This window comes from Lactuca serriola, chromosome 5, assembly GCF_051521515.1.
Source record: "Lactuca serriola cultivar US96UC23 chromosome 5, Lser_US96UC23_V15, whole genome shotgun sequence".
Classification (NCBI taxonomy): Eukaryota; Viridiplantae; Streptophyta; class Magnoliopsida; order Asterales; family Asteraceae; genus Lactuca; species Lactuca serriola.
Window position 1 is genome coordinate 280519834 of NC_136412.1, and position 25873 is coordinate 280545706.

General features: G+C 36.2%; 3 protein-coding genes across 4 annotated transcripts; 2 read left to right on the plus strand and 1 right to left on the minus strand.

The window, feature by feature from the left end:
• The first annotated feature begins 1188 nt into the window (after positions 1 to 1188).
• LOC145054440 (kinesin-like protein KIN-13B) lies at positions 1189 to 5101 on the plus strand. 2 transcript variants are annotated; one of them, XM_079002637.1, is made up of 12 exons: positions 1189 to 1631; positions 1741 to 1968; positions 2122 to 2298; positions 2436 to 2543; positions 2638 to 2715; positions 2813 to 2894; positions 3090 to 3249; positions 3314 to 3616; positions 3709 to 3927; positions 4123 to 4468; positions 4540 to 4605; positions 4694 to 5101. In XM_079002637.1, the coding sequence occupies exons 1-12, from the start codon at positions 1464 to 1466 to the stop codon at positions 4868 to 4870; spliced, it is 2112 nt and encodes a 703-aa protein (XP_078858763.1). In that variant the 5' UTR covers positions 1189 to 1463; the 3' UTR covers positions 4871 to 5101. The 2 variants fall into 2 exon arrangements, with proteins under 2 accessions (XP_078858763.1, XP_078858762.1); XM_079002636.1 differs by having other exon boundaries at positions 1190 to 1631; positions 1738 to 1968.
• Positions 5102 to 22062: 16961 nt separating this feature from the next.
• On the plus strand, positions 22063 to 22945 carry LOC145054441 (large ribosomal subunit protein eL37z-like). Its single transcript, XM_079002638.1, has 4 exons — positions 22063 to 22186; positions 22276 to 22411; positions 22487 to 22588; positions 22695 to 22945. Exons 1-4 carry the CDS (start codon positions 22184 to 22186, stop codon positions 22739 to 22741), a joined length of 288 nt encoding a protein of 95 aa, XP_078858764.1. The 5' UTR covers positions 22063 to 22183; the 3' UTR covers positions 22742 to 22945.
• Positions 22946 to 23092: 147 nt separating this feature from the next.
• Positions 23093 to 24787, minus strand: LOC145054442 (beta-amyrin 6-beta-monooxygenase-like). Its single transcript, XM_079002639.1, has 3 exons — positions 23836 to 24787; positions 23490 to 23677; positions 23093 to 23395 (listed from the first exon to the last, which is right to left on the minus strand). The coding sequence occupies exons 1-3, from the start codon at positions 24785 to 24787 to the stop codon at positions 23093 to 23095; spliced, it is 1443 nt and encodes a 480-aa protein (XP_078858765.1).
• Positions 24788 to 25873: the final 1086 nt, after the last annotated feature.

Below are 25873 nucleotides of genomic sequence, written 5' to 3' on the forward strand. Positions count from 1 at the left end.
AAATCATAGGCTAACCTAAGATTCCTCCATCCATATCAAACCATAACTCAATCATAACAGGTTGCATTATGCATGCAAATTATACATAACAGGATCAAATAGACTTTCGAATAATAGAATCCACCCTAAGACCACAACCAGACAAGGAACATGAAATAAGGCCAAATCAATTATTTTGAGGCTATAAGACCATAACCGTATACAATTTTGACAACATACACATAGCAAGTTATACCAATTCATTTTTTATTTTGACCAATTTAGTTATGACGTTAGACATCTATTCCAACAAAATCAACAACCAATGATAAGGAAAATAAAAAATTAATAAGAAGACAACTCAACAACCAATACACTATCCAGATAAATGAGCAATCATTTGTTGAGTAGATTATCCAACATACATCATTTACACACCCGTTTGTTTTGACAATGGTAAGATCAAAAGCTGTCAATAAATGAACAAACAAAAGATCTAACTACAAAGCAACGAAGAGTCATTCCCAATCGAACGACCCATAAATAAATGACCCCTTACAACCGACTATTTTTCGCAAATAGCGCCGAATTAGACATGCCATGTGACATTGAAATGTGGTGTTTTCAATAACTCAACATAATTCTTCTTAAATTATATAGAATATAGATAAATGCGTTAGACTGGAAGTAGAACTCGATTAAGACATAAGCTAAAGATGGTCGATCTACTTTGACAAGGAGAAACTATAATAGGACAGGCGAAGGGAACGAGAAGACATTAGTGTAAAGAGAATACATGTAAGGGTTTTGATGTGTTGGCAATTCCAAGTAGCTATAAAAAAATCGGCTACCGTTAACTAATAAAAATGTGTTTTCATATAAATGAAACATCATAAAAGTTATAATATTTAAAATAACAAAAACACAAATTAAGTGGCAAACCTTATCAATAAAAAGTGTGATATCAAATGTGAAATTTGATTACTATTTAAGGGGATTAGCCTTTTTTAAAATAAAATTAGCTTTGTATTATGTTTAAAATAGTTCCATACACCTCCCTAGAACAAATGCTGAAACGTGAAAGGACTAAAAATGAAACTTCAGATATAATTTAGGGACTATTTCCGTAAATACTAAACAACCTGCACACCACCACATGTCACGGAGATGTTTAATTCAAAATTTGACCAAATCAAGAAGCTCGCTGACTCCTGCATTACATACTTCAAACTCTTGTCTTTAAAATTCAAAAATCCAATTATACTTTTCCTCACCGATTGAATCCAATCCCCACCGTTGAAATCCCAAAATTTCGATTCCACGGTGGCCTACCTTCAATCTCTCTGCTAATTGAATCAACTCAAAAGCACTTGTTGTTGTAGAGAGAGAGAGAAAGAGTTTCAGTTGTGTATTTGGGGCAAAGAATTTCAGAATATCATCAAAGAAGTCTCTGATCGGAAGGGCTTTGAGTGTTTGTTATCACTATGAATGCGGTGGGAAGACATGGGCAAAGATCCGGTTCATCCGGAGCTCATCATCAGCGTCAGTACTCTGATAACTTCTTGGAGGTGACTTCTTCCTCATCTAATGGCCGATGGCTTCAATCTGCTGGTCTACAACACCTCCAACAGCCATCCTCGAACACTTCTTCTGTATGTGTATTTTTCAATTTCGTGACGTTTATCCTGTTCGTTTAGTTTCGAATGATAGATCTGGTGGTAGGTTTGGCTTATGAATTTGATTTGGTAATTAATTCAGCAGGACTTTGGTTACTATGGTGGTGGTGGAGGAGGCCAAGGTTCAAGAATGTATAACAATAACAGGAATATTGGTACACAGAGGTCACTAAGCGGAGGGTCTGATTTGTTTGCAGAGCCGTTGACGCCGCCGGGACGTCAGAAAAAACACGGTGGTGCTGTTGATGACCCCAATGGCTTCAGTCCTGGCCTTTTAGATCTACATTCCTTCGATACCGAGCTTATCTCCGAGGTGCGTTTTGTGGCCTTTTTGGATAAGTCATCGTGTTTATGGATTTGACTATTACTGAATTTTAGTGATATTTATCTTTGATGCTAAATTATACACGAGGTATGATTTGATCGCCATTATACCATAAAGATCATTTGCTTTCATACATGACAGGTTCCTGTAGCTCCAATGTACAACTCTACTCGTGATAGAAGCTTTGATGATGCAGAGCCATATTTTGGGAATAGCAAACAGCCCAGTAAAGCTCGAGGTTTACCTGATAACAACCTTTTGAAGAATTTTGCTCCAGAAAAGGAGAAGGCCAGCACTGTTGCAAAGATCAAAGTTGTGGTATGCCAATCCAATTCCAACAGCTACTTGAGAATCATTTCTGTCAAATTCTGATGTTATCTAAATGGTTTATTCCTTGAAGTTATTATAAAGAACCGGTTGTTGCTAAAAAGGGTATAATGGGAATAAAATTTCAGGTGCGCAAGAGACCCTTGAACAAAAAGGAGTTAGCAAAAAATGAGGAAGATATCGTTACCACAGATACCCATTCAAATTGCCTTACAGTTCATGAAACAAAACTCAAGGTTAGCACCTGAATAGTATTTAATTTTTCTTCTTATTATTTGCTACTATTGGTGGTTTCATTACCATATGAGTCTGAATCTCACTGTAATGCAGGTTGATCTGACAGAATACATGGAGAAGCATGAATTTGTTTTTGATGCAGTTTTAAATGAAGAAGTTTCTAATGATGAGGTTAGTACATTATATAGAGATCAATATTTTTTTCCCCATAAATGTTATTAAAACAAAGACTAACTTTATAATTCATTATCTTTTCTTGTCTTCATAGGTCTATCATGAAACCGTTGAGCCCATTGTTCCAATAATTTTCCAACGTACTAAAGCTACATGCTTTGCATATGGACAAACAGGTACTTGAACTTTAGCATTGTCTTTGTTAACAAAGTACATGAAAAACTTTTTAGGCTATTTTCAATGACAAGGGCATTCACATCTTTTGCACAAACAAGATATCAAGAGCAATCCAATGCATGCCAAACACAGTACAACATGTTATGTCAGGTGTCAGCTTTTAACCATGCTTACCTTTTTCTTTTTGTGTGCAGGAAGTGGGAAGACTTTTACAATGAAACCATTACCTCTTAAAGCATCTAGGGATATTTTGAGGCTTGTGAACCATACCTATCGCAGCCAAGGTTTTCATTTGTATTTCAGCTTCTTTGAAATATACGGTGGGAAACTCTATGATCTCCTCAATGATAGGAAGTAAGTTTCTTTTTCACTCAATGGAAAGTCAAGGAAAGAAGGCTAACTTTTTATACTTTTACAGAAAATTGTGCATGAGAGAGGATGGAAAACAGCAAGTATGCATTGTGGGATTGCAAGAATATAGAGTTTCAGATGTGGAAACAATCAAGGAGCTGATTGAGAGAGGGAATGCAACAAGAAGCACTGGCACAACTGGTGCGAATGAGGAATCTTCAAGATCACATGCGATTCTTCAACTTGTTATCAAGAGATCTGTTGATGGAAGTGAATCTAAACCTCCACGAGTTGTTGGCAAACTCTCCTTCATAGATCTTGCTGGAAGTGAACGTGGTGCAGATACTACAGATAATGATAAGCAGACGAGGTAATAAAAATTGCTATTAAGTTTAATTTGTTCAAGAAGCATTTTTTTTTATAATGATAATGTGGGCTTTGAATTATATATTGTGGTTGCAGAATGGAAGGTGCTGAGATTAATAAAAGCTTGCTTGCATTGAAGGAATGCATAAGAGCTCTTGACAATGATCAGGGTCATATCCCTTTTCGAGGCAGTAAATTAACTGAAGTTTTAAGAGATTCATTTGTTGGAAACTCTCGAACTGTTATGATATCTTGCATTTCACCAAATGCTGGATCATGTGAACATACACTCAATACCCTACGATATGCTGACAGGTAATAACATCAACAATTACTTTTTTACCCTTCTCTGTCACCCTCTTATTTTTTTAACTCAATGGGTAATGATGGATGTATGTCCGGATAAAGTGTTGTTTTTTTTAAGCCGTTTGAAATGATGATACTAAATGACCAATTTACCCTTACATTCCAAAAAACAAATTTATAGTTGGTAATATTATTGAATGACAGGGTGAAAAGCCTGTCGAAAGGGAACAAAAAGGAGACAATAGCTTCAAGTATAAACGTGAAAGAATCGACAACAGTGTCAATGACATCTTTACCCCCGGTTTCATCGTATGAAGATGATGAAGATGATTATGATACTACTGAAGAGTTGTATGAAGCAGCAGAACAAGTACAACAGGCTTCATGGAAGAATAATGCCACAAAAGCTGAAGCTTATAGCAGCAGCTTCGATAAGAACAGGAGAGTGAATGGTATTGGTCAGACAAAATTAAAGGAGCCACAGCCACCCCCACCCAAATCTGAATCAAGAAACTGGAGCCCTGATGATGAGCTGAATGCCCTTTTAAAGGTATGTGGATCATTTACTTATTTATGACATTCTTGATTGAATAACATGAAAAAATTGTATTTTGATATCAGGAAGAGGAAGATCTTGTTAATGCTCATCGGAAACAAGTGGAGGATACCATGGATATTGTTAGAGTGGTATGCTTGTAAATTTTAATATTAATTAGGGGAAAGAAAAATACAGAAAAGCGTTAAATGATTTTTTTTTTTTTTTTTTTGGTTGTAGGAAATGAACCTATTGGTAGAGGCGGATGAACCAGGAAACCAATTAGATGGATATGTGACAAAATTGAACACAATTTTAGCTCAGAAGGCTTCATCCATTTTACAATTACAAAACCGTTTGGCTCATTTTCAAAGGCGACTTAGGGAGCATGATGTTCTAGTCTCTTCTGGTCAGTAAGTAATAATATAAGGTATGATGATGTTTGTATTCAGGCTATTATTTGTGGTTTAGCTGATTTATATGGGTGTATTTGGGTTGCAAGTTGTTCTTCACAATCACAATGATTGTTGTTACCATTGGTTATGGTGAAATCTTGTTATTCCTTATTGTTTCATGTCTTGTAAAGCTGTGATGCTTTCTTTGTAAACTCATGATATGAATGATTCATTTTCATTTTTTTTTTTGAAATTACTAATGTCTTGTATAACTGTCCCCGTTACTATCTTTCGCTAAAAAGATACCATCAGAAAAAAAAATTTAATGCAGGAAAAAAGATCAAACATTACTATAATCGTCATAACCACCTGAATTTTCGAATGCTTTTACCCGTTTTCGATAGGACCAAGACTATCCCTTATTATTTATTCTATATGATTCTAAGGTTATGTTTGACAAAGTAGTTGAAAAGTTAGCTGCCAGTTTATAAAAATTAAATGTATGGAAAAGTAGCTGATAAAGTAGTTGAAATATGTAAAATGATACAAAAGGGTATGTAGAAGATTAAGTTTTTTTTATAATTAATAAAGAGTATATTTGGGAATCGGAAGAATTTAGAAAAAGCTTGATAAGCTTGTTAAATGCTAGTCGAGTAGCATTTTAAAACCCTAGCTTATAAGTAATTTTTTGGTTTGCCAAAAACCATAACTTAAAAAAACTCGAAAAAGCTAGTTATGGTGTGTAATGTTAGTGTATATTTATTTGTGTGTATTTTATGTAAAACCCACTTCGATTATTTCCTGTAAAGCCCATATGTAAACATACTTATATTCGATTAATGAGATGAGATATGCATGGGAAAATACTTTGCGTACATAGTATCAAAGCTAACCCTAATATCTTGTTCTTACTTCTAAGCAGTTGGCAACCTTCGTCCTTGGCTGATCGATCTTTCTACTTCTCATATCTCATCTCTTTCTCGGTCTGTCTTCTTCTATTCTATCGTGACAAGAGGTGATGCCCCTGAAGCCATACCATTCATAGAAAAATCGTATGTGATTGCCAAGATTCGTGCTTTAATCCCAGTCATCCTTGATCTAGAACGTATGAATTATGACTCGTGGAGAGAGCTGTTTGAAACTCACTGTTATGGTTTCGACGTGACTAACCATCTCAAAGAACAGATCCCAAACCATCCGACTTGGAAGAATGGAAACGTATTGACAACATTGTCAAGATGTGGATCTATGGTACTCTCTCATCTTCTTTACTTCAGATGTCATCCAAGCGAAATCCAAATGCAATACGATACTGAGCTTCGAAACATCGCTATGGGAACATCCATTGTTACTGAATACTGCACCATAATTCAAAACACTTGCTCATCTACTTGGAAACTTGGAAAAAGAAGTTCTGGAGAAAAACATTGTGATCTACACAATAAATGGTCTCTCTCCTAAGTTTGATCATGTTGCTAGTCCAATTCGCCATAAAAAACCTTTGCCCTCATTCTCTGAGACTCGGGCCATGTTACAAGTTGAAGAGAAAAGAATTCAGTTGAATGATCAACGAAACTAAGGCCACATTCACTCTGACAATTCTTCCTCGCCATTTGCTCTTGTCACCGGACCTGCTCCTCAATCGAATCTCACTCGTGACAATAATCATGGTGTTCGCGGGGGACGTGGTGGAAGAGGATCCTGTGGTGGCAGAATTGGCAACAGAAGCGGTCGCAATGGGGCAAATTTCGGCTTCAATCACTTCAGCTGTCAACAACAACCTCCAGCGGGGTGGGGTTTCGGGTGGTATCCACTCGCCGAATCAGTGGGCTCATCAACAACACAACAATAGGCAGGCCTGCTTTCGATACCTGCTACTAAGCAATCACCGACCCATCTGAACTCATGGCCCAATAATTCTTAGCAACCTCGTCAATTTTGACAAGACCAGTTTCCTCAGCAGGCTTTTGCAACATCAACTGCTCAGCCCACTCCCCCTTGGTCTTGGTTTGGTTCTCCAAGCCATCGATACTGCTAGCATTTTTGTGTTATTTTCAGATATTTCGAGTGAAGTGGTACTTTGGGAGCAGTTGGATGCATGTTTGGAGCTTAAATGGAGTTGGAACTGAAGAAGGATGCTAAGGAATAACAAGGAGTGCTTAAACTAAAGAATCGTATCCGAAACGAGTCAGGAACCCATTTATGCGATCGCATTTCCAATATATGTGATCACATTTTTGCCACGAAGTTTCCCAAGGTCGAAATAAGTCATCTGGAGGCCATCTGAGTAGAAAAGACCAAATATGTGATCACATATAGTCAACCTGCAATCGCATTTTCTTCCTGCAACTCCAAAAATTTCAAATTTGGCTTCGTACTTCATTCATATGCAATCCTGGAAAAAATTCAAAAACCTGCGATCGCATATAGCTAACCTATGATCACATGTTTGTCCAAAAGCCCCAGAAAAGCAATGTACATCATTAAATCGGCCCGGTGCGCGTTTTTATGAAAATATGTGATCGCATATAACCAACCTGCGATCTCATTTTTTGGTTTCTTTCTCTAGAAGTTTCCGTCTCGCATATAAATACAACCCTCATTATCATATTCGGGGTTAGACGATTCCAGACGGCAGAATACCCTTCTGAAGACGATTTTTGATACCTTTCAACGGCTTTTGGAGATCTAATGACTGTGAGTCATCTCATTCGTTTAGTTTATCTAGATTATTCAATAAATGTTTCTCTTCATTAGTTTAGTTTCGTTTTTAGCCATGTTTGGCTAAAACCTAGTTTTCAATACTGCATTTGACTAGTACTTTTCATGTGATAGTTATCAGATATGATTTTTGTTTTGTGTTTCTATCTGGATTTTTTTCCGTTTTGAACTTAATGAATGTTTAATTTTAATTCTTGTTAGTCTGATCACCTAGTGTTTTATCATTCCAGTTAATCGGTTAATAAAATTCGTAATTGTTTTTGTCAACTGGTAAAAAGTAACAAGTATCAGATTGGTTCCGAGTTCGGATTTAACTTTGCTATAAACTATAAAAATAGTATCTTTATGCTTCCGAGCTTGTGAGAAGTATTGGGTATTGCTGGAAATTTTACGCAGATCATAAAGTTGTTTTCTGATTTAATTAAGAGCTTGTTTGATTGAACGGTAAAAAGTTAGGGTTAACTGAACAACTTGTTTTGGTTAACTAATTTAGGTAAAAGAGATTATACTAGAGCTTGTTAGTTTTTCTCGGTACAAGCTTAGATAGAGCGTATCTCAAATGACCAGATTTGAACTGATTGCATGTTTAGGAAAGTTGTAGCAGAGTTGAAATCGTTTTTATTATTGATTTTCGTTTAGTTTATTTTCACTGCAATTTTAGTTTTTAGTTTAATTTAAAATCCCTCTTTTATGATTTTTGTTTTGACTAGAATGTGCTTGATACAAAAAAGCATTGACTTTTAGGTTGTATCCTTGAGGATTCCACACTGCTTCCCTGTGTTATATTTTTAGTGCAACCATCAGTGATTATTTTATTTGTTTAATACGCCTTTGACAACATGTTAACAATGATCCCGCCAATCACGGCTAGTATATGGACACAAGAGCCACTTCTCATCTTCATGCTCAGCCAGGTATCCTTAAAAAATTAAGTAACCATGATCCTTGCTCTTCTGTTATTGCTGGTGATGGATCTAAAATAGTTGTAAGTAATATGGGCAACACTGATCTTTCTTTTACAAACCCGTATCGCCCCCTTTCATTGAAAAATGTTCTCATTACTCCTAATATAATTAAGAATCTTATCTTTGTGTGTCGGTTTACTAATGACAATTCGTGTAGCATTGAATTCGATCCTTATGGTTTTTCTGTGAAGGATCTTCAGACCAAGACAACTCTTCTTCGATGTGACAACACTGACGATCTTTACCTTGTTACTTCATCAATTCTTCAAGCCTTATTGTCTAGCAATCCAAATCTGTGGCATCAATGTCTTGGTCATCCGGGTCGTCCAGTTTTTAATCATCTAGTTTCCAATCATTTGCTTCCATGTAAAAAACATTAAATCTTTTATTGTGTGTCATGCATGTCAACTTGGAAAACATACTCATTTACCTTTTCGTTTATGTGATTTGTTTCTTATAATCCGTTTGAGTTGATACATATGGTTGTTTGGACCTCTCCCATTACTAGTACCAGTGGCATTAAATATTATGTTATTTTTCTTGATAACTTATCACATTTTGTCTGGGTATATCTGTTGCGACATAAATTTGATGTTTTTACTAAATTCGTCCACTTTCGCCAATATGTTAAAACCCAGTTTAATACAAAGATTCAATCCTTTCAGTGTGATAATTGGGGAGGGGGGGAGAGATACAATAATAACAATTTTCATCACCTTTGCAATGAAAATGGCATTCACGTTCGTTTTTCGTGCCCTTACACCTCTCGACAAAATGGCAAATCTAAGCGAATGTTAAGGACCATAAATAATATGATTCACACTTTTATTGTTTCATGCTCATCTCCCACCAATGTTTTGGGTGGAAGCTCTTCATATCGTTGTCCATCTCTTGAATATTCTTCCCTCCACTACACTTAAAAATGACACACCCTTTTTCAAATTGTTCAAGAAACACTCGTCTTATTCTCATATTCGAGTGTTTGGTTTTTTATGTTATCCCCATAACCCCACTTCTCACAAACTTGCACCAAAATCCATACCTTGTGTTTTTTGGGTTATCCCTCTCAACATCGGGGTTTTCGGTGTCTAAACATTGAAACTCAACAAATTATTATATCTCAACATGTTATCTTTGATGAGTCGATTTTCCCATTTGGATTTATGACACCACACACCACCCCCTACTGTTAAATTTGAGATCGGTCGAAAATTAGCCAACAAAATCTAAACGAAAGTTGTAGATCTTGATTTTACCTACGCGTGGATATAAAGAACGTCAAAAACGGAGCTCGTATGCGAGAGTTATGATTTTTCTAAGTTGGGAGGCTGCTGTGCGAAATCGGGTGACGTGGCGCAATCCTGGTCGTTGCTTCCTCCCCAAGGCTAGCCACCAGATGGTGAAACCTGGTCTGGAACTCGACGAGTTTGAGGCCAACTCGACGAGTTTTTGGCTTTTCCAGCCTATAAAAAGGGTGTCGGGGCATCCTCATTTCTCACACCTTCCAACTTCTCTTTCTCTCTCTAGAATCTTTCTCTAAGACTCCCTAACCCCCTAAAGCCTAGGGTAAACCCCATAGCACCCGAAGGAAGCCCCGAGGCTCCCGGAGCCTCGAGAAAAGAGCCTTTCGGCTCTGGAACGCTGCTCCAGCGAAACCCGGTTTTGCGAAAAACCCGTTGTAAGTGAGTTGTACCTACCCTATCTTTAGTATAACTTATGTTTTAATATAGTAACGTTATTAGGAACTTATAATGAGTATTTGGGCTATTATTATGAGTTATATTGAGTATTATTTAACGCTTATATAATAATAATAATAGCTAGACTGTTAATTTGTCGCGATTATCGTTAGACTAAACCCTAGTGGTATTGATACTAGGTGTCGTCAAGGGATAATTGTTTTGAGAGTATCGAAGCACGGTCCGAGTGCTGAGTCACCACCTTTCAAGTGAGTGCATAGTCCCTTTCATCTTACACATAGATATGAAGTATTTTATATAAACTACGTGCTATGTGTACATATTATCTGAATACTTGCTGTCTATGTTGGATGAACGTTTTATAGATGTTTTCAAGGATTTAAACTGTATATGTATTTTATATATACAAATATGTTGGGTATGAGATGAGTAGATGAATGATGAGAGATAGAAGATGATGTGAGTATACGTTGGCAGCTATAGACTTAGTGCCTATTGGACAAACACCGGTAGCTATGGACTTAGTACCTGTTAGACGTTGGTAGCTATGGATTTAGTACCTGTTAGGAATTGGTAGCTATGGACTTAGTACCTATTAGTTGGACGCTGGTTGCTATGGATTTAGTACCTGTTATAAATTGGTAGCTATGGACTTAGTGCCTATTAGTTGGACGCTGGTAGCTATGGATTTAGTACCTGTTAGGAATTGGTAGCTATGGACTTAGTACCTATTAGATGAACACTGGTAGCTATGGATTTAGTACCCGATGAGTAGACTATAGCAGCTATGGAATTAGTGCTTTACGAACGAACATTGGTAGCTATGGATTTAGTGCCAGTCCTATAACCCTGGAAGTAAGGGACTTCGGAATAAACGAATGCAGGATAGATGACTCTTAGGTTAAATCCTTAAGAGTAAAGAAGATAATGGGGATGGGTAATTGGGTGTATTGTTTGATTGTTTAACATAATAATTATATTATTGTGGGTTGAAAACCCTATGTACTCACCAGGTTTCCCAACCTGACCCACTCAGTTTATTTATATCATGGGTGTTGATATGAAGTCACTTTACACTGAGAGATTTAAAGAGATGTAGATCACTAGTGTAAACAATTGTAAGTTTTGTTTATGCTTATGTTTCTGTATTAACGATGACATCCCAAACATTTTAAAATGAAATAAATACGTTTCTTCGAAAATGTTTTAATAACGTATTTACCATGTTTTCCTGGGAACAAATTCCGCAACACTTTTATAAAATGAAGTACTCTGATTTTTACAAAGCATAAACAAACCGGTCTTTTCTAGCCGTGATTTTGGGGATGTCTCAGACTGCCAGTCTGTGGTTAAACATACTATAATCTGAGTTGTTCTTACTTTGGCTTTTTCTCAGAGTTTGGAAATCCAACAACTTGATGTGAATAATGCATTTCTTCATGGGGATTCCCTTGAAATGGTTTATATGCATCAGTCGCATGGTTTTCGAGATCGACAACATCTAGATCATGTGTGTTTATTACAGAGATCATTATATAGCCTTAAACAGGCACCTCGAGCATGGTTTCAATGGTTTTCTCAATATATTCAAAAACTGGGGTTTTCTAACAGTCGATGCGACTCATATTTGTTCATTTATTGATAGGGAACTCATACTGCATATTTACTTTTGTATGTGGATGATATTATTCTTACTGCTTCTTCCACTGAGTTATTACAACAAATTATTTTGACTCTCAACAATGGGTTCTCCATGACAGATCTGGGTGATTTGAATTACTTTCTTGGCATTGCTTTCACAAGAGACAAATCCGATATGTTTTTGTCTCAGAAAAATATGCTCTTAAGATTCTAGACGGTGCTCACATGCTTCAATGTAAGTCGTCCCGTACTCTCGCTGATATAGCTGCGAAGCTTGGTCCTACTGGTTCCCTAGTTAGTGATCAGACTTCATATCGCATTCTGGTTAGTGGTCTCCAATATCTCACTTTTATTCGCCTTGACACTGCTTATGTTGTTCATCATATATGTTTGTACATGCATGACCCCCGAGAATCACATTTTTTTGCACTCAAGCGTATTTTACGATATATTCGTGGTACTATTGATCATGGATTACAACTATATGCTTCCCCTGCTCATGGTCTTATTGCTTATTCGGATGTTGATTGGGTTGGTTGTGCTACTACTAGACGATCCACTTCTGGATATTGTGTGTTTCTCGGTTTCAATCTGATCTCTTGGTCTTCCAAACAACAAGGTATAATCTCTCATTCTAGTGTTGAGGTTGAATATAGAGGGGTAGCAAATGTCGTTGCCTGGACATGTTAGATTTGTAATCTTCTGCGTGAACTTTTCCAACCTCCATCTCATGCCACCATTGTTTATTGTGATAATATGAGTGTGGTATACTTGTATACTAATCCAGTTCAACATTAGCAAACTAAGCATATAGACATTGGCATTTACTTTGTCAAAGACAAAGTTGCCTTGGGTCATATTCTTGTGCTTCATCTTCCCTCATCTTCTCAGTACGCTGATATCTTCACAAAGGGCTTACATCTACCTTATTTCTTGATTTCAGATCCAGACTGAACATCTTTGAACCTCCAGTTCCGATTGCGGGGGGCGTTAGTGTATCTTTATCTATGTATTTTATGTAAAGCCCACTTTGATTATTTTATGTAAAGCCTATATGTAAACATACTTATATTTGATTAATGAGATGAGATATGCATGGGAAAATACTTTGCGTACATGTAAAACGTAGCAAAACCATATGGTTAAATAACCGATGTGTCTTTAAGTTATTTGAAAGTTAATGGATTGTGTTACCTGTTACATGGGTTATGTGAGGTTGTTTTGAACCATCGATACTTTTGTAATTGTCTTTTACAAATCTATAAATTATTAATATGAAAAATACAATTAGAAACTGTTATTAATATTAAAAACACATAAAAATATTGTTGTGTACGTCTGTTCAGATAAAAAAGCAGTTGGAATCATTGCGTGCTAAATTTGTCTAGGGGAGGCGGAGGCGAGTAGAAAATTTCATTGGAATACTTTTAATTTAGTTACTGCTTATAAAGAAAAAGATGGGATTCGAATTGGTAGTTTCAAATTATTGAATTTTGCTTTACTAGAGAAATCGAGATGTAGATTAGTTAATGAACCTAATTCTTCTGGGTTAAGCTTGTAAAATCAATTCATGACACTAAAAATAGTGATGTTTTCGTCCTTAGGTTGGTCATGGTGGTGGGTGTGGGCTCGCATAGAGTGCTCTATTAATATTGTGCATGAAAAATGTACTATTCCTTTAAATACACTTAGAAAAAATGTAGGAGATAGGCGAGATATGAGATTTTGGATGGACATATGGGTTGGGGTAACTTCTTTTATGGTTTGTTTTGATAGATTATTTGCGTTGGAATAAAGATTGTTTCATCCATGAGCGGTGGAGTGTGATGGGAACTTGGAGTTGGAGTCAACCAATTAGAGGAGGATATGAACAAGTCCAATTCGGTGGCATACATTCAATTTTGATTAATTTGGTTCTTTCATGTGAAAAGATAATGGCGACGAGTTTTGGAAGGTTCAGTAAACACGATTATTGTTGCCGATACTAGAAAATATATTGACCATGTATTGTTTCCGGATGTTGTTAGACCTACTATATGGAACCATTATGTTCCTAGGAAGGTCAATATTTTTGTGTGGAGTGCTTTGCTTAATCATATACTGATGCGTTGGAATTTGAGTCGTAAAGGAATATAAATTTCTTCTTTGTTGTGTCGGATGTGTTCTTCTTTAGTGGAAGTTTTGGATCATGTTCTTGTTTTGTGTGAGCTTACGTTGACTATTTGGGAAAGATTTTTAATTGGTTAGAAAGGGTTTATTAGCCTATATGTTATTAGCCCACATGTTTATGAGCTCTTTAGCCTTTAGCCCATTAGGGTTTAGTTCTTAGCTAGTATTTATTCTCCATTTTCTTATTTGTAGTGTGACATCCCAAAAATCATGACCAAAGATTTTATTTTTAATTTATTAAATAAAACCATAATTATCAAAATCTTCTCGTAAAAATGTAAATCATAGTATCTCAAACATCATATCAAAAACACATGTCAATATATCAGAGTAAAACATCCCAAACTAAACATGTTGGTATGTGCAATGCAATCATCCCAAGCTCTTCCCTTTGCTATCGGAAGTACCTGAAACCAAAACTGAAAATTGTAAGCACGAAGCTTAGTGAGTCTCCCTAAACTACCACATATCATACATATAGTCACATAATTACATAATAACATATCATGGGCCTTGCCCGCTTCATCGGACAATGTCCGACATTGGACCCGCCCGACATCGGACCGAAATCCGACATTGGGCCCCGCCCGACATCGAGCAAAGCTCGGTATACATATAAACATATCAAAAAATACACATAAATAATCACATAACATAAACATATAAACATTCCTCGGGCCCTGCCCGACATCAGACCGAAATCCGGAAGCATACAAACATTCCTCGGGCATTGCCCAACATCGGACCGAAATCCGGAAACATACAAAATAGACACATGCAAGAATCACGAAGACATCAAGCATACAAACATTACTTGGGCACCGCCCCGACGTCGAATCGGAATCCGGAAACATATAAACATACATCGGGCATTGCCTGGCATCAGACCTTAGCTCAGAACATATTAGCATACATATACGGGCCAACATTGGTGCCTTCGACCCTTTCAAACAGGAGGAAACTCATCTTACTTTCGGATGATAGCTGAAACGTCTTTGCACAATTATCAGCTCTACTTACCCCCTGAACCAAAACAACCCCTTAGATACCATTCCATACTCATAACCCTTAAGGGTCAACCCTGTTCAAGTCAAGGTCAAAGTCAACGTCAAGTTAACTGCTCCGAGTTGACTCGACTCGTCGATTTTACCCTTCAACTCGTCGAGTTCCCATGAATCACAGAATCGTGAAATCGTGTTCTAACTCGTCGAGTTTTCCTACACCTCACCGAGTTTCTCCTTCTCAATAGAAACGGGACTTTCCCAGTACAACTCGTCGAGTTCCCTTGTAGGCTCGCCGAGTTCCTTCAAAAAAAATTGGGAATATTCGACACAACTCATCGAGTTCCTCGCATTTCTAGTCTATTCATCCCTTTCCTCGGATTTAAGGTTCCAAAATATAGATCTACATTGTTTCCATGGCATATTTATGTAAAGTCGACAACTTGATGGCTTTGCATGCCTCAAATGGACCCAATCTCGAGATATAACAACCTACTTCTATGGACATGGTCTTTTCTTGGACAAGAACGGGTTTAGGACCCTTTTTATGAATCTAAGGACCAAATAACACTGAGAATGGGAGTTGTAACATCAGGACTGTGAAGGTTATCATGTTTCCAACAATGCGGTCAACAAGACCCATAAAACAAGACTAAGAGAGATCTAAGCTATTAATCATCAAGTTAGGGACTTTTTACCTCAGAAACTTGCCAAAGATGGACGAGATCCCAGATTTAGTGCTTCCCCTCAAGCTTAATGATCTTCTAGTTCTTCTAAGTCCTTCACCAAGCACAAAAACACACAAAATCCACTCAAAACATCAAGTTTCTCACCAAGGAGCTCACAATACGATTTAGGGTTTCGGGGAGGCTAACGAGGGCTGGCGAGGAAGGATTAAGTCCTTTAAATATGGTGCAAAAACTTGAAAATTAAGGTTTCATCCTAGACGGTCTACTCGTTGAGTTGAGGCCTCTCAACTCGTCGAGTAGATTACTTAAATCACGTGGTCCTGATAATCTCTACTCGACGAGTTTGGGGCTTCCAACTTGTCGAGTTACTCTGTAAACATGAATAAATTATAAATTAAATACATACCAGGAACCGGGCGTTACATGTAGATCTTAAGATTTTCTATCAATAATCTTGTAATTTCTCCCTTTCAATAAGAATGTGGTTTTACTATCATGGTATCAGAGCAGAGGTTTGATTTGTTGTTAGAAGGTTTTGTAGCAGTCATTTGTGGCGCAGTTCGATTTCTATGTTGAATAAGGTGTCTAAGTTGGTAACTAAATTGACATATTCTTGTAATTAGAAACAAAATCCTTTTTGGGTTGCCCTCATAACTAGAACTTAGTTAGAATAACATTTAGAGAGAGAGAGAAAGAGGGAGTGTATATATATATATATATATATATATATATATATATATATATTAGTTTAGCATATGATTAATACATTGTAATAAATGGTTTGTTAACATATTATGATTAATATATTAATTGGAAATGAACAATTGATTTTTTAATTTATAAGGTTAATAAATTAATAAGAAACCAGTTAGAATTAATAAATTATTAATCATAATTAATCTGAAATTAATTTGGGATTAATTTGAATTAATTAAAGGTGTAAGGGTGAATTGTAAGTGTTCAATAATTGAACAAAAGATGCAATTCTAGAAGCATCATGCCATGGACGATTTTGTGGAGTTCCTTATGGTTTCCAGAAGCTTCCTATATGATAATAAAGAAAGAATCTGAATTGAGATTAAATCCATTATGTAATTATTCAAATATTGTTTTGTCCCTAAACTACTTAAACTATAAATAGGACCCAATGCCTATGATTTTGTTCATAAAATTCCCTAGAGAATACTCTGGCCAAAAATATCCTCTTTCCTCTCTCCTCTTGTCTTCTAGTTCTAGGGTTTGGGTGTGAGTCATTAGAGACATCATCCTGTTGTGCTAAGCTTTCCAAGACCTACACTACAAGGAGATTGAAGTGATTTGTTTACTACAACAAATCAAAAGGTATGTAACTCTATACTTGGTAATTTCAAATTACACTATGGTTATGCTAGGTTTAGTTGTTCATTGTATGTTGCTATCAAGGTGTATGGCATAAATCTTTTATAGGATGCATGCACTCTATTAATTGTTAATTGTTTTCCGCATTGTATAATTTTGTTTTCTATAAAACTCATAAGTGAACATTGATTTCACATGAGTCAAATCGAACTAAACATTTTTTTTTTGCAAAACACTAATCTCACGACGTGAGCACAATTTTTTTCTTCAGATTTTCGGTAGTTATCTTCCTAATATGATTTATGGCGTTATCAATATTTGATAATTTTCCTGTATTAATTTTGTTAGATTTAGAATTTTGAATGCCTTGTGTGATAATCCATAAAACCCTAAATATTAGGAGATATCATTATTTGATAATTTTTATTAGTTATATTAAATTGAATTTTCATTTATGAATTTAATAATTAATTTAATTGTAATGTAATTAAAAGATAATTATAAATTCGTTATATGTTTAAATTTATTAATTAATTATATGATAATTTAGATAATTTATATTTAAACCTCGTATTTTGAAAAGATTTAAAACATACCTTATACTATATATGATTAAAATTTTAATATTTTATATGTCTAAGACAAGTTAGTCAAATCAATAGTAAACCTTATTCACGAAACCATACTCTAAAGGGGGTATAAGGAAACAAACTATAAAATGATCGTTATTTGAGTGTCCACTCTCACCCACCGCTCCCTTGTATGGTGGAGGTTCGTTAGTCAAACGGGTTTGATAGGACATAACTTCTAAAAGTATGATAATATAAAGTAATTATACCTTTTTATAAATCCCAATTTAGTTACTTTAAGAAAAATGTGAAATGTATGTTAATCCATGAAAACGCACATCACTCTTTATACGTCGTTACTGGAGCATATGTGGCTAATCGACACACTAATTTGGGACTATAAAGTTGAGGTGATGAAGAAATCGAAAATTATCATTATTGATAGAGCATGTATGGTTAACCATCACATCAATTCGAGATGATAAATGACCTTGATCTTGTCAAGCGGGTTTGCATGGTTATTCACATCTTAATTGTAATCATTGGCATCCCAGTCACAATTGGTAAGAGCATAACTAAGATTAAACATGTCATTCATAAGACTCAATGAATCTCAAAAGATCTAGGAGTTTCATGTGATTGAAATTGGTGAGATGACTCTACCTACATAAAATAGATTCGAATTTGATTATGGCATCCCTTTTCAAAGGTTGAATCGAAAATATGGATCCTAACCTTAATTTAAGTTTATGACTTAATAATTAAGGACTAAAATCACCTAACTTGAATTCTCTCTTCTCCTAACTTTTAGATGTCAAATTAAGACAATGATGGTATTCCTCGTTCTTCTGGAAATGTTTTTCCTCGTTCTTCTGGAGATGGTCTTCCACATTCGAGTCAAGGTGAAAACATTTTCCATTCTTTGGTTAATGGTGGAAGTGGACATCATCTCTCTTCAACTCTTCCACCTCCTCCTCATGTGACTTTCCCAACGTCACATTTTCCTCGAGTTGAAAGATATGAAACTACCCAAGCCTTATTTACATGTAAACATGAAGATGGAAATTTTGTGTGTGCGCACATTCTGAAAATGAAGTCATATATTAAAAGTTAGAAAGGATGGGTGTCATATTTGCAAAGGAGCAAGCCATTGATTTGGTTCTTCTTTCACTTCCTCGGTCATAAGGTCAGTTTGTTAAGAGCTTTCATATGAGGAATCCTGGTGTGACCCTAATTGATTTGATTGAGATGTTGATCGTTGTTGAAGCATAAATGCTTAAGAACACATCTAAAGCATAGTTGCTTAAAGGATCTGATTCCAATAATTTCATGGACATTGGTGAAGACCATGTTGACGATCTAGAAAAGATTTATCTTCTCAATCAAAAGGGATCGTCCAAGATCAAACGGTTCAAGTGTATGGTAAAGAGAAAGGCTCATTATGAGATTGTTCTCAATGTTGACCCTAATGAGTCCATTTGTTTCCACTGCCAATTGAATGGACATTGGAAGCGAAACTGCCCAAATTACCTGAAAGATCTTAGAGATGGTAACGTCAAGTTGTGTGACTCTATTTTAGGTACATCCATTATCTAATTCCATAAGTTCCTATTCTCAAACTCTTAATACATGATGTGATGATCATATTTTGATGGTATTGCGGGATTTAAAACAAAGAAAGAAGTTTAAACAAGTGAGTTAAATCTGATCGTGAAAGATGGACTTTGGTCAGTATTTGCAAAAATTGAAAGATGCCAATGCCAAAGCAGTTGGATCTTCTTCTGGTACATATTCTATTCAATTCAATAATACTAATATTTCAAATTCTTGGGTTCTTGATATAGGATAAGGTTTCCACATTTATTTTGATATGTAGGGACTAAAGGAAAGTGAAGAGGTTGAGCATGGGAAGTTGAACCTAATCATGGGGAACAAATGAAGATCGGTTGTTACCAAGATTGGGACTTATGAACTTATGTTTGATAGTATTAGGGTTGATTTGGATAATTGTTGTTACTCTCCAGAAATGGCTTGAAACATTATTTCTTTTCATGCTTTATTTAGACAAGGATATCGTTATGATTTTGATAATAATGATGGTATTGTTTTAGTTTATTTTGATGGTGCATTTATTTTCAAATCATATCCTTGTGATGGTGTGTATGAAACTATTGTTGATGTGAATGAATTATACAACAATGTGTATAATATTTGTTCTTCTAATAGTTTAGAAAAACCATGCCTATGACATTGTCGTCTTGAGAATATCAACAAGAAAATCGCCCAGCTCCAAAAGGATGGAGTGTTGGAATCGTTTGACCTAAAACCAGATGATGAATGTGAATCTTGTTTGTGGGCAAGAGGACTAAATCACCTTTCACTGGCAAGTGAAGATTTGTCGCCCCTAATCCATACGGATGTGTGTGGACCATTCATATCTGCCACAAAGGATGAAAATCGCTACTGCGTTACATTTACTGATGATTATAGTATCTATAGTTATATTTACTTGATCAAACATAAATCAAAAACTTTTGAAAGTTTCAAAGAGTTTAAGAACGAAGTAGAGAATCATTTGGGCAAAAAGATAAAGATGTTACGATCTGATAGAGGTTTTGAGTATCTTAGTATCGAGTGTAGCAACTATCTAAAGGAATGTGGAATTGTTTCACAAATAACACCTCCTAGGACACCACAACTGAATGATATAGTTGAGAGGCGTAATCGGACCTTACTTGATATGGTTCGTTTCATGATTAGTTGACCTTAACTTCCAGTATTATTCTGGGGGTATGCCTTAGAAGCAACAACCCATATCCTCGATCTTGTTCCAACTAAGAAAGTTGCCCAGACACCTCATGAAACGTGGATAGAGAAACCTCCCTCACTCGCACATATCAAGGTATGGGGTTGTGAGGTTCTCCTTAGGCGAGAAACCTCATACAAACTTGAACCTATAGCTAAGAAGTGTTTTTTCATCGGTTATCCACAAAAATACTTTGGATACTTGTTTTACAGACCCGATGACAATGTGGTGTTTGTAGCTCGAAGAGGAGTCTTTCATGAGAGAGCTCATGTTCAAAGAGGGCAGTGAAAGCATGATTGATCTTAAAGAGATTCAAGATTCGTCCGATGAAGCAACTTTTGAAGATACTAGCTCTCAACTTGAGAATGAAACTGTTGACCCCATTAACAATTCGTTGCCCCTTTCGTCTGTCAAATAGTGTTAGCATGCCACTTTCATTCTATGGTTTCCATATAACTGCAGAAGGTGATACATTTATTAGTGATGCAACACTGGTAAATTTGGATGAGCCTACTAACTACAAGGAAGCAATGACATGCCATTAGGCTGCTAAGTGGAAAAAGGCAATGGATAGCGAGATCCAATCCATGTATGATAACCAATTGTGGACCTTGGTTGATAAAGCACCCGGTCAAAAGACAATGAGGTGTAAATGGATAAAGTTTCCAACTTTATCCATTATGATCTCATTATAAGACAAGATCTTAAGCCCCAAATCCATAAAGTCCTTAATATGACAAAAAGAAGAATACTCAAGTTAAGACCTTTTTCTCACTAGTTTAGAAGTTCATGACCAGATGAGCACCACACCAAGCTCTGGAGTTCCCTAAACTCCAAGAGCACCCAAGAATGGGACCAAAACATCCAAAAATTTGCTCATACTTGACACAAGAAGAACAAATGACAAGGTATGGACTTTTTACCTCCAACAACTCATAAATGTGAAGAAGATCTTGCATCCAAGCTTTCTCCTTGCTTCCTTGCCCAAAAATGAACCACCTTCTTCCCCAAGTTTTCACCAAATGAAGCATACAACCTTAAGATAGAGTCACCAATCTCAAAATTAAGGAAATGGGATAAGGTTTCAGAATGGGAGATGCAGGCTGAAGGAACTGACCTAGAATGAGAGTTAAGGGGGTTAAATATGGGAGAAACCCTAAAATACATGGGCTTGGGCTGCTACCGCTGCCACGCCGTAGCGACCTTCTACACACGCGATCCATTAATTTCATGTCACATCGTGGGCATCCATGCCCACGTCGTGGCTGAGGGTTTGTTTCAAAACCTTATTTTGATTCCTTTAATCTTGGTCAACCTTTTTCGAGAAACAAATGTTACAAATAATTAACATAAGTTGAAAAAAAATGAGAGTTTTTAATGAATATGGTTCAAGAAAAATGTTTTATCTTGAAAGACAATTTGGATGACTTGTTTATAGGACTTATTATTATATAGATTATTACTTGAAGACATGAAATTTTATTTTGTTAATACCTATTCTTATTAAATTAAAAGATTTATTATGTCCATAAATGTTTAAGCGCATACTGGGCCTGTAATTTTAGTTGGGCTAAGTTATTAACTACTCGATACATAATTAAAATATAAAAGCCCAATTAGCGAATGCAAGCAAAACCCTGAAATATTTGATATTGAATTGATATATAGCCGCCATCGTCTCTTCCCTCCGGCCGCAGGGTAAGCTCGCAGAAGCAGGATCTCGGCAACGGCAAGCAATGGTGACTGCTCTGCCGATATACTCTTTATGAATCAAGGCGTATGTGTGTTTATATGTATATGTAGTAACTCCATGTGATTAAATTTACAGGGTAAAGGTACAGGGAGTTTCGGTAAGAGAAGGAACAAAACCCACACACTGTGTGTCCGGTGTGGTCGTCGGAGTTTCCATCTTCAGAAGAGTCGATGCTCTGCTTGTGCTTATCCTGCTGCTCGCGTCAGGAAATGTTAGTTTTCCGTAATTCTGTTTGTATGTATGTGTTTCGATCCGATGCATTGCTGATTGATATCAACGAACGTAGATAACTGGAGCGTCAAGGCGATCCGAAGGAAGACGACTGGAACTGGTCGCATGAGGTATCTCCGTAATCTTCCCCGCAGATTCAAGAGCAACTTTAGAGAAGGTATGTTAATTGTGTTACCAAAAATCGCATTTAATTTTGTCAATAATGGATCTCTCGTGTTGATTGTTACTTAATTAAGAAATTGCTATTGGTTTCTTCATTTTAGGTACTCAAGCTGCGCCTAGGAAGATCGCTGCTGCAGCTTCAACATAAAGCTCCAAGGAATCACATCAAAATCGACTATACGGGTATCAATCAAGCATATTTCCTTTAGGCAATTAGTGTAGGTGAACATCGTTTGGAGCTATTAATCCCGTAGTCTGTTCTAAGTTTTTTCTTTTTGGGAAATCTGTTATTCTGATTTATGGATGATGATGCATTTTGAATTAAGTGTTATTAAACACCTTTCGCTCTTTATTGATCCTTTCTACTCTTTAATATGATCTTTTTGTGATCTTCTGACCAAGATAAAACCAGTCTCTAATTAGCCAGGTTTCTTAAATTTACAAACTTTTTGCTCAATCTCTGTTTGAATATCAAGAACACAGTTTGACAATAGAACTTCTATTGCTTGATATGAGGGTAAAGGCGAACTGGGAGACCTTTTGCAGGGACAGGAGTAGATAGATACACAATCTTTTCATTCTTGATCATCTTCTCCAACTTAAAGTTTTTCACAAAATTATGCATGAAAACAAGTATCTCTAATCGGGCATACTCTTTTCCTGGGCACATTTTAGGTCCTCCTCCAAATGGTACATACGAATATGGTTGAGGGCCAGATCCTTCAAACCTTGAAGGATCAAATTTCTCCGGATTTGGGAAGTATTTTGGATCATTATTTGTCGTATTAACATTCCAAAATATCTGCAAAATCCAAACACCCCATGTGTTAGTTGATTTAAATTTCATCCACCACCTATCAGTTCATGTTTTAGGTGTTTAAGGTTTAACAACTTACCTTCCATCCTTTTGGAATGGTGAAACCTGCGTATTTGAAATCGGTCAAAGCTTCTCGAAAGGCTCCTTGAGCAGGTGGTGCTAAACGTATAGATTCACGTGCCACATTCCAAGAATATTTCATCTTCTCGATGTCTTCCCAAGTTAGCAACTCTCCAGGCTTTTTAGATTTTGTTATCTCCATTTGTTCTTTGAGAAACACATAAGCATGAGAAAATAGAAATGTTATTCATATAGACAAAAGCCGTAGTTTGGTTTGGAGAATGTTTTTGGAAGGAATGAAATACGTCAAAGGATATAGAATATGAGTGATTGGAATTTGAATGACTTATAGAGTTCAAGGTTACCTTCAAAAACTTTGTTGTAGATATGTGGATGCTCTGCAAGATGCTTTAGGACAAAAGTTATCGCAACACTGCTAGTTTCGTAGCTAGCAACTAATAAACCGATGATATTATTTGAGATTTCCTTCTCGCTCATAAGACTTCCGTCTTCTTTTCTCACAAGTAGCATTTGTGACAAAACATCATGTCTCACAATCTCTTTACTCTCAGTCAACTCCTTTCTTCGTGTCCCAATAATCTTTAGCAAACCATCACGTAACACTTTCCCTCCTTTCATGGCATGATTATACGCGGTGCCAGGGAAATCTATGGGAACCGAGATCATCCCATTCGTGACTATTCTAAAATTATCCAACACTTCGGCGACCTTCTCATCATCGTCTTCATCCATAAATAGTTTACACGAAAGGGCAAAAGTGTACTTTTGTGTAAGAGGGTGAACTTTCACTTCCTTGTTTGGGGCCCAATCGGTGTCCATATGTTGGCGGGCCATGGTATCCATTATAGCAATGTACTTTTTCAATGCTTCTGGCTTTAGGATTTCATGAACGGAGTTTGCTAGCAATGGGGCTACGATTTTTTGATCTTGATCGATGACTTCGGTGAAGAGAAGAACTTTTGTTACGGATTTAGGCCACCATGAGGTGACAAGTTTGTTCTCGTTTGTGAATACGAATTTGTTTCCTTGAGGGCCACAAAAGAATGCCATTTTTTCTCCGAGTAAAGATGTTTTAAATACATCGTTAGAGAAGTTTTTCATTCTTTTTTGGATGAATTTAGGTGGGCCCAATAAGCCGAGATTGATGTTTTCTCCAACGATCGGCCATCCGTTTGAGCCAGGTGGTGCTTCCGGATTGGAAGAATTTCTTTTGAGATAAAATAGGTAAATGAATGATGAAGAGAGGAGTATTACAAGAAGGGGTAGTGAATATGTGAGAGTTGAAATTGAATCCATGGTTTTGGGATCAAAAGGATGTGTAACGAAAAGGTATTTATAAATGGAAAATTGTTTGATTAAGATTCGTTTTTAGTTGTTGGAGGTTTACGTTGGTTTCGGATAAATGATGGTCGTGGGGCATATTTGATGCCGTCGAGGAGCACATACATAAATATTTTTTTTTGTGTTTGATGTGCTACTGAGTTTCCTAAGACATTCTCGAAAATTTAATGATATTTTTGTTTTTTTCTTTATGTTCTTTTATCTATTGAATGAATATTTCCAAAACGGTTAATAATGATTTGTCAAGATATCACATAATATTTGTGTTGTAAAAGAGATGCGGTTAGGATTTTTTTGTCCCTTATTTGACTTTTACACTTCTATTTTATTTGAAATGAAAGAATTATAACAGAGATATTTTTTAAATGTTCAAATTCTAAGTGGAAATGTTGCCTCTTATTTTACAAACATTATGGATTATATTGAGATAGATAATTGATTACATATTTACATTCATAATTTAAAAACTTCAATAAAAAGTGTCGATGCAATGATACCTCGGAAACAAGCTAGCCTCAAAACGGAAAAATGATTCTTTTGATTAAAAATGAAATTTGCTGTATTTTAAAACTGCAAAATGATTTGTCGATTAAAAAGATTATAATCGCATCTATGGACGTTTTTTCTGAAATCCAAGTATATATGTTGGAATAACACTAAATCGTCATTGCTTTGGAGAAGGGATTACGTTTCATGGCAACACCATCCTGCACAGCCAATATGGAGCAAGTAAATCACAAAGTCTCTGAAAGTATAGAAAGTGATCCCCAAACTTGAACTAAAGAACTCGGTTATGGATTTTCACATGCCAACCTTTGTGACAGTTTGACAAATACATTACATGATCCATGATCCTAGTGACAGTTCTGCTATGTCACAGATGGAACCTTGATTACTATGACATTGTTGCAAAAATAAAAAAAAATATATAAATGGACTCATGGTGATATCTTCCTCACCACGAAGTAAAGATGAGCGTTTGGACCGAAAAATCAAACTGGACCGGAACCGGAACCATATTAGGAGGACCAAATAAGCTAC